Source organism: Mandrillus leucophaeus, unplaced genomic scaffold (genome assembly GCF_000951045.1).
Source record: "Mandrillus leucophaeus isolate KB7577 unplaced genomic scaffold, Mleu.le_1.0 Scaffold369, whole genome shotgun sequence".
Lineage (NCBI taxonomy): Eukaryota > Metazoa > Chordata > Mammalia > Primates > Cercopithecidae > Mandrillus > Mandrillus leucophaeus.
The window spans coordinates 1,618,080-1,627,436 of record NW_012103909.1 but is presented as its reverse complement, the minus strand read 5'-3'; the positions used below and the strand labels follow the sequence as shown (position 1 = coordinate 1,627,436).

Sequence of the window (9,357 nt, the reverse complement as noted above, 5' to 3'; positions counted from 1 at the left end):
CTTTTAAATGGAATGCTTAAACCATTTATACTCAAGGTTAATATTTATATGTTTATTTTTGTTCATCATGTAGTGATGTTACCTGGTTGCTTTGTATTGTCAGTTGTGTACTTGCTTTACCAAATCTTTGGGCTGTGTACTTACGTGTGTTTTTGTGGTAGCAGATCCCATTCTTTTCTTTCCATGTTTAGAACTCCCTTAAGCATCTCTTGCATGGCCATTCTGGTGGTAACAAATTCCTTTAATGATTGCTTGTCTGGGAAATGTTTAATTTCTCTTTTGGTTATGAAGTTTAGTTGGTGGGATGTGACATTCTTGGTTGGACTTTCTTTTCTTTAAAAGTGCTAAAATTAGGCCTCCAATCTCTTCTGGCTTGGGAGGTTTCTGCTGAGAAGTCTGTTATTAGTCTTATTTTATTCCTTTTGTAGGTGATACAACCCTTTTCTCTAGCTGTCTTTAAGATTTTCCTTTCATGTTGACCTTGGAAAGTCTGATGATTATGCCTTGGATGATTGTCTTGTCTTGTGTGGTATCTCTCAGGAGTTCTCTGAATTTCTGGAATCTGTATGTTGACCTCTTTAGTGAGATTCGGAACATTTTCGTGGGATGTATCCTCGGAAATATTTTTCAAGTTGCTAACTCTCCCTTCTTCTCTCTCAGGAAACCCAGTGAGTTGTAGGTTTGGTTGCTTTATATAATTATATATTTCTCAGATGCTTTGTTCATTTTTTACAATTTTTTTCTTTTTTTCTTTTTTTTTTTCCCCTGACTGGGTTGATTTGAAGAACTGGATTTGCGCTCTGAAAATTTTTTCCCTCTGATTGGTCTAGTCTGTTGTCAAAGCTTCCAATTGTATTTAAAAATTATTTCAGTCAAGTTTTCAATTCCAGAGTTTCAATTTGGTTCTTCTTAATATAGCTGTGTTATCTTTCAAATCTTGAATCATTTTCTTGGCTTCATAAGATTTTCAACTTTCTCTTGGATCTCATTGAGTTTCCTCATCATACAAATTCTAAATTCTATGTCTGTCATGTCAAACATTTCAAACTGGTTATGATCCATTTCCAGAGAGCTAGTGTGATCTTTTGGAGGGTGAGGAAGGATTCTGATTTTTTCAGTTGCCAGCATTCTTGCTCTGCTTCCTTCTCATCGGAGTGAGCCTAACGCTTCTTCTTTTGTTTGAATTTGCTGTTGTTTGGATGGGGTTTTTTTTTATTATTATTCTTTCTTCCCTTTAGAGTTTGACTGTGGTTTATGTTCTGGTTAACTTCTTAGTGCTTCCAGAAGGCTAAGGCTCTGTTCTGGTTCCTTGGTTGTAGGTAGGTTCCTGTAGTGGGTTTAACAGGTATTGCATGTTGAAATAATATATTTTTGTTATGGTGTAACTCAGCTATAGTCCTATAGGTGGCACTTAAAAAAAAGGGCTGGCATATTGCTTCTTATTCATCTTCATTTGCCTCTTTTTGTGTTTCAGTACATTTGAAGCAGTGCAGTGGAAAGGGAAGGTAGAGGGTAAGAGATGACTCCTTCTCCAAATACATTTTGGGCCTCAGTGGTGTCTCCTTTAATTGCTGGTTTCGTGCCCACATTCCCCTTTCCCTAAGGGGTCTTTGGTGGGCTGTGATCCCTCCTTCCTTATGGGTGGTGCATGCTAAAAGTTTGGTCACCCGTAGACCTGTGACTTCCTGAGGACTTACTGGTCCTCTCTGTTTGCTATCGTCAGAGTGGGTTATGGGGTATGTCTGCAATTGGTCTGGTGATGCAGTGGGTCAAGGGTGGAGGATCCTCCAGCAGAGCAGTGGCACCATAGGTGTGCAAACAGTATGGTGCCTACAGTCCAGGGTTCTCGGTCTAGCAGACAGTTGTAGGGCCTGCTCATTTCATGGTTGTTCAACCTAGTGGTTCTCCCTCCAGCATACACTCTGGGATTAGGCATGGCAAGCTGGGTTTGTTCCAGTCGTTCTGCACCCAGATAACTGAGCCATGAGGCTCCTTGGGGAAGAAACCATGGCTGTCCAGCAGGCCATACCCTTTCAAGTTCAGTATTGCAGAGGGAGGGATGCCTAGGTTCCATGCTGGTCCACAAACCACTCCACTCTTCTATCTGTTTTGAGTGTTGGTGATCCTCTCCCGCTTGAACTCTGGCCACAAGTCTCAGTTCGATATTCCTGGGTGGTGTGCTTAAATTCTGAGAAGTTAAGACTGAGCCCATTGTTTGTCCACTGGCCTCATGGGGTCAAGCACCAGCCGTGCTTGGGGTGCAAACTATATCCAGGCCACCAGCAAAACAGTCAGGTGGCATAGTGGAGGCTGTCCTGTGGGCACACTTCTGCAGAAATGGCCAGACAAGTGGTCTTCAGAGGGGCTGTCAGGCAAGGATACACATGGATCAGATGCAATTCAGTCCCAAAGTAATGGTTACCCTACTCTCTCCTGGCCTGGCTGAAAGCAGGCACTGCAGCAAGATCAAGATCCTTGTGGCGTGGCCACCAATGATTGTGTTTTGCTGCAGCTGCACAGTGCTGGGGAAATTTCTGGGATCCACATGGGTTCAAGTTATGTGTCTCCCTGATATATGAGTGGCTCCCCTGCCAGTCTGAAGGTCTATAGGGGTAGTGGGAACTCCTGTAGCTAAGATCCCAGAGACCTGCGGGAAAAGTGTGGTATCCTAGGATTCCTTCACTCACCCCTTTCTTAAGTGCAATTTAGGTTCGGAGGTCAGTCCTGGACCCCAAGCAAGCTTGCCAGCTTCCTCCCTCTTCAACCACAACATCTACATCACCTCTTCATCCACTTTCAGTCTTTTCCCAAAATACCTTATTTTCCTCTTTTCTTTAAAGATCTATGTTGATCATAAATTGATAGCAGTGAGTTGGGGTGTGTGTGTGTGCCTGTGTGCGTGTTTGTGTGAGTAAGGGAGGGGCTTCTTTTCATCTGAAAATGGAAATAGTTTAAAAAATAGATTTGAAATATCTTGTTTGATTACAGTTTAATTCTTCCTGAAAATGTTCTACTTCTCACTATAGTTCTCTTTAAAAGGACACATTATGAATATTATAACACTTATGCATTTTTCTTTGATCTAGAAAAGCTTTTTGTCATAAAAAGAACATGAGTGTTATTATTAGGTACAACAGTTGAAGAATGAACTAAGGAGCAGCTCTTGGTTTTTCATGTAATTCCATTTTAACTAACGGTGTTAGAATCAGAATATAAAACATAAGTAGGAAAGCATGTGATATTTACTAATGACTAAGCTTTCCAACATCTCAAATCATTTTGAAATCAAAATATGAATCTCTCTGATGAATACTCTCAACTCAGCTCTGACAAAGATCTTAAAATAAAATACAGCTCTAACTATATGATTTCCTCTTCATAACCCAGTTTCCCTGGGATAAACATCCTTCATACCAAATAGAATACAGTAAGAAACATAAAAGAGACAGATATTTTGAAAATCTGTTTAAGAGAGTATTTCTAATGACGCAACACTATACTCTATACTACTTTTTATTTTTAAAGACAAAAATCTGCAGACAGAAATGTAAGGAAGTATCACTGTTATTAGATGACATCTTGTGAATTATTAGTGCCCGGGTGCCTAAGTGTAACACAATGTGAAAAAAGAAGAGAAAACATATGTTCAGCATGTTGGCAATAACAGATAATGTAGCACAACTGGCTGGAAGCCTAGATCTGTTAACAGCATTCTCTTGGTGACCATGAAATTAATAGTTGGAAATGTTGAGGGTAGCCTCAAAAGTGGTTATACTTTGTACATCAATATATTGAATAGAGTTGTCAAGGCAACACATAATGCTATATAGGATCAGAGAAGGTTGTTCATGAACTTGCAAGAGACAAACCAGGGGCTTCCATGTAGTGTGCTTTAGACTTTGTGGGGATCAAAGTGAATAATTTGTGCAGTTTCCATAGACATTTTTTAAGCTTGAAAATATTGTTTGAAATGAAACAATTCTTATGATGCTATCATATATACATACACAGTATGTGCATAAATGAATATTTTCTATCTAGTATTTTGTTTTATTTAGAAATCTAATAATCTAATACTGTTGACAAATCTAAAGAAATGGTGTCTTTAAAAGTTAACAGTAATCATATTTCTTTGTTTTTAATTCTGTTTATGTGTTGAGTCACATTTATTTGTTGAACCTTTCTTGTATCCCAGGAATGAAGCCCACTTGATCATAGTGAATCATCATTTTAATGTGCTACTATATTTGGTTTTCCAGCATTTTGTTGAAGATTTTGGCATCTATGTTCATGAGGGTTATTGTCCTATAGTTTTTTTTTTCTTGTGTCTTTGTCAGAATTTGGTATCAGGATGATATTGGTTTCATAAGGCAAGAGTTGAAATACCGCCTATTAAGTACTATGCTCACTATTTGGATGATGGGTTAATTTAAGTCCAAACCTCAGCATCACGCAATATATCCGTGTAATAAACCTTCACATAAACCCTCTTGAACATAAAAATTTAAAAAGTCAATAATGTACATAATTAATCAAATTCTTCCTTTTTCTTTTCCTCCCTCCTTTTCTTACTTTATTTAATAAACCTTTATTGAGTTTTGTTTCAAGCTAGCTACTTGGTATAAAATGACACATAAGGCGTGTGTGTTAGTCTGTTTTTGTCACTAAGAGAATACCTGAGACTGTTTAATTTATGAATAAAAGGGTGTTACTTGTCTCATGGTTCTGCAGGCTATATAGGAAGCATATGTTATCATCTACACAGCTTCTGGTGAGGCCTCAGGAAGCTTTCAATCATGGTGGAGGGCAAAGCAAAAGCCAGGATATCACGTAGTGAGAGCAGGAGCAAGAGAGATGAAGCAGGTGCCACAATCTTAAACTACTAGGTCTCACATGAACTAACCGTAGAACTCACTCATTACTATGGGGATGGCACCAAAATATTCATGAAAGATCACCAGGCCTCACCTCCAACATTGGGAATTACATTTCAACATGAAATTTGTAGGGGACAAATATCTAAACTATATCATCATGGCTTATAATACTGGGGAAATCACAGTCTAGTAAGGGAAGCAGGAATACACAGATAAGTTCAATAAAGTGTGCCATATTTGCTAAATACCTTTTTATAGAGCACTTTTATTAATCAGTTATAAATAGAAAGTTCCTGAAAAGAAAACCATCATTTGTAATATTTTTCTGTAATAACTCAGATACATTTTATTTTCATAAAATTAAACCCTAGTCAGCAACATTGCAAATACTGACCAAAGGAAATTATGGGAGCCTACAATGGAAGTTGTAAGCTAGAAACTGATGGACATTTGGAGCAATCAGAAAACTAAAACCTATGGAAAAGTTCAAAGGCATTCAAAGATGTTTAATGAGAATATTAGGCATTTTGATAAATATTTGGATAGGTAGTTTGCTTTTATAGAGGAAACCCTTTTGTGATGAAGTCCAGAATCTTTTATTAATGAGAATTGGTCAGGCATGACCACATGAGTGAAGCAAATTCATATTTTTTTATAAATATAAAGTCATTGTATTCATTTACTAATATAAATATCATTGAGTAATAATAAGCACAGGCATTGATAAAAATGTGTGGAATGTGTGTACATTTTTTGCCATGTGCTCCTTGATATATTGCTCATTGAGCTACAGCATTTTTTTTCTTATAAGGTATGAGAAGCCCATCTTAAAATATGGACATTTTAAATTTGTGGCTTAATTTGCCAAATTGCATGATACAGGATGATGCTGATAATACTGATTAATGTGATACTCTGGAATTTGTGTATTATTATTATTATTATTATTATTATTATACTTTAAGTTCTGGGATACATGTGCAGAACATGCAGGTTTGTTACATAGGTATACATATGTCATGGTGGTTTGCTGCACCCATCAACCTGTCATCTAGGTTTTAAGCCCCACGTGCATTAGGCATTTGTCCTAATGCTCTTGCTCCCCCTTGTCCTCTAACTCCCGACAGGCCCCTGTGTGTGGTGTTCCCCACCTTGTTTCCATATGTTCTCATTGATTGACTCCCACTTATGTGTGAGAGCATGCAGTGTTTGGCTTTCTGTTCCTCTGTTAGTTTGATTAGAATGATGGTTTCCAGCTTCATCCATGTCCCTGAAAAGGACATGAACTCATTCTTTTTTATGGCTGCATAGTATTCCATAGTTATATGTGCAACATTTTGTTTATCCAGTCTATCATTGATTGGCAATTGGGTTGGTTCCAAGTCTTTGCTATTGTAAACAGTGCTGCAGTAAACATACATGTGCGTGTGTCTTTATAGTAGAATGAATTATAATTCTTTGGGTACATACCCAGTAATGGGATTGCTGGATCAAATGGTATTTCTAGTTCTAGATCCTGGAGGAATCACCACACTGTCTTCCACAATGGTTGAACTAATTTACACTCCCACAAAGAGTGTGAAGAGATTGCTATTTCTCCACATCCTCTCCAGCATCTGTTGTTTCCTAGCTTTTTAATGATTGACATTCTGACTGGCGCAAGATGGTAGCTCATTGTAGTTTTGATTTGCATTTCTCTAATGTCCAGTGATGATGAGCTTTTTTCATATGTTAGGTGGCACAATAAATATCTTCTTTTGAGAAGTGTCTGTTCATATCTTTCACCCACTTTTTGATGGGGTTGTTAGGTTTTTTTCTTGTAAAATTTTTTATGTTCCTTGTAGATTCTGGATATTAGACCTTTGTCAGATGGGTAGATTGCAAAAAATTTCTCTCATTCTGTAGGTTGCCAGTTCACTCTGATGATAGTTTCTTTTTGTGTACAGAAGCTCTTTAGTTTAATTAGCTCCCATTTGTCAATTTGGCTTTCATTGCAATTGTTTTTGGTGTTTTAATGATGAAGTTTTTGCCCATGCCTATGCCCTGCATGGTATTGCCTAGGTTTTGTTCTAAGGTTTTTATAGTTTTAGGTTTTACGTTCAAGTCTTTATTCCATCTTGCGTTAAGTTTTGCATAAGATGTAAGGAAGGGGTCCAGTTTCAGTTTTCTGTATATGGCTAGCCAGTTTTCCCAACACCATTTATTAAACAGGAAATCCTTTCCTCATTGCTTGTTTTGTCAGGTTTGTTAAAGATCAGATGTTTGTAGATGTTTGGAGTTATTTCTGAGACTTCTCTTCTGTTCCACTGGTCTATGTATCTGTTTTGGTACCAGTACCCTGCTGTTTTGGTTTCTGTAGCCTTATAGCATAGTTTAAAGTCAGGTAACGTGATGCCTCCAGCTTTGTTCTTTTGGCTTAGGATTGTCTTGGCTGTGCGAGCTCTTTTTTTTGTTTGTTTCATATGAAATTTAAAGTAGTTTTCTCTAATTCTGTGAAGAAAGTCAGTGGCAGCTTGATGGAAATAGCATTGAATCTATAAATTTCTTTGGGCAGTATGGCCGTTTTCACTATATTATTTCTTTCTATCTATGAGCATGAAATGTTTTCCCATTTGTTTGTGCTCCCTTATTTCTTTGAACAGTGGTTTGTAATTCTCCTTGAATAGGTCCTTCACTTCTCTTGTAAGTTGTATTCCCAGGTATTTTATTTTCTTTGTAGCAATTGTGAATGGGAGTTCACTCATGATTTGGCTCTCTGTTTGTCTATTATTGGTGTATAGAATGTTTGTGATTTTTTCACATTGATTTTTGTATCCTGTGATGATGGGCTTTTCTAAATACACAGTCGTGTCATCTGCAAACAGAGACAATTTGGCTTTCTCTCTTCCTATTTAAATACTCTTCCCTGATTGCCTTGACCAGAACTTTCAATACTGTGTTGAATAGGAGTGGTGAGAGAGGGCATCCTTTTTTTTTGGGGGGGGGGGGGGGGGGGGGCGAGGAACAGAACAAGAAACACCTTTATTACACGGGTGAAGACAAAACGAGGATTTATTTGCCTTTCCGGGCTTTGATTTTCCTAAGATAGAACTCCAACTCTTTGCCCTCTAGCACATAACCATCTGCTCGGCCACACTGTCCCGGCCTGGAAGCAATGCACGCAAGAAGCTTGCCCTGCTGGAACTGCTCCTCCAGGAGACTGCTGATTTTGGCATTCTTTTTCCTTTCGTCATATTTCTTCTGAATTTTTTTAGATCTTTTTTTGTTTAAAATCTCTTCTTCCTCAGGAGTCAGCTTGGCTCCCTTCTTGCGGCCTAGGGGCAGCGCGTAGTGGGACTCGTACCACTGTCGGTACGGTGTGCTGTCGATAAGCACGATGCAATTCTTCACCAGAGTCTTGGTACGGACCAGCTCATTATTAGATGCATTGTAGACAACATCCACGATTCTTGTTTTACGAGTACAACACTCTGAGCCCCAGGAGAAATTCCCTACGTCTAGCCTCAGGGCACGGTATTTCTTGTTACCTCCCCGCACACGGACTGTGTGGATGCGGCGGGGGCCAATCTTGGTGTTGGCAGCCGGGCGCCCCAACTCATACTTCCGCTTCTTGTGGTAGGGCTTTCTCTTGCCCCCGGTTTTGCGGCGCTTGTGCCAATTGTCCTGAGAAATGCCCATAGCTCGGCGCTGGCTGGAAAGAGACGAGAGGGCATCCTTGTCTTGTGCCTATTTTCAAAGGGAATGCTTCCAGCTTTTGCCCATTCAGTATGATATTGGCTGTGGGTTTGCCATTAATAGCTCTTATTATTTTGAGACATGTTCTATCAATACCCAGTTTGTTAAGTATTTTTAGTATGAATAGGTGTTGAATTTCATGGAAGGCCTTTTCTGCATCTATTGAGATAATCATGTGGTTTTTGTCATTGGTTCTGTTTATTGATTTGCATATGTTGGACCAGCCTTGCATCGCAGGGATAAAGCTGACTTGATTGTGGTGAGTTAACTTTTTGATGTGCTGCTGGATTTGGTTTGCCAGTATTTTATTGAGAATTTTTGCATCAATGTTCATCAGTGATATTGGCCTGAAATTTTCTTTTTTTGTTATGTCTCTGACAGGTTTTGGTATCAGGATGATGCTGGACTCGTAAAATGAGTTAGCGAGAAATCCCTCTTTTTCTATTGTTTGGAGTAGTTTCAGAAGGAATGGCACCAGCTCCTCTTTGTACTTCTGGTAGAATTTGGCTGTGAATTTGCCTGGTCCTGGGCTTTTTTTGGTTGGTAGGCTATTAATTAATGACTCATTTTCAGAACTTATTATTGGCCTATTCAGGGATTTGACTTCTTCCTTATGTAATCTTGAGGGGGTGTATGTGTCCAGGAATTTATCCATTTCTTCTAGATTTTCTAGTTTATTTGCATAGTGGTGTTCATAGTATTCTCTGATGGTAGTTTGTATTTCTGTGAGATCAGTGGTAATATC

At 38.6% G+C, this 9,357-nt stretch overlaps 1 protein-coding gene across 1 annotated transcript; it reads right to left on the bottom strand.

Annotated features, from left to right (window-relative positions):
* Window positions 1-7,875: 7,875 nt before the first annotated feature.
* Window positions 7,876-8,574, bottom strand: LOC105546780 (40S ribosomal protein S8). Its single transcript, XM_011990060.1, has one exon. The coding sequence runs from the start codon at window positions 8,553-8,555 to the stop codon at window positions 7,929-7,931; it is 627 nt and encodes a 208-aa protein (XP_011845450.1). The 5' UTR covers window positions 8,556-8,574; the 3' UTR covers window positions 7,876-7,928.
* Between the last annotated feature and the right edge of the window lie 783 nt (window positions 8,575-9,357).

Excerpts from the sequence above, each read along its gene's own strand:
- LOC105546780 (XM_011990060.1), bottom strand. The coding sequence starts at position 8,555 with ATGGGCATTTCTCAGGACAATTGGCACAAGCGCCGCAAAACCGGGGGC.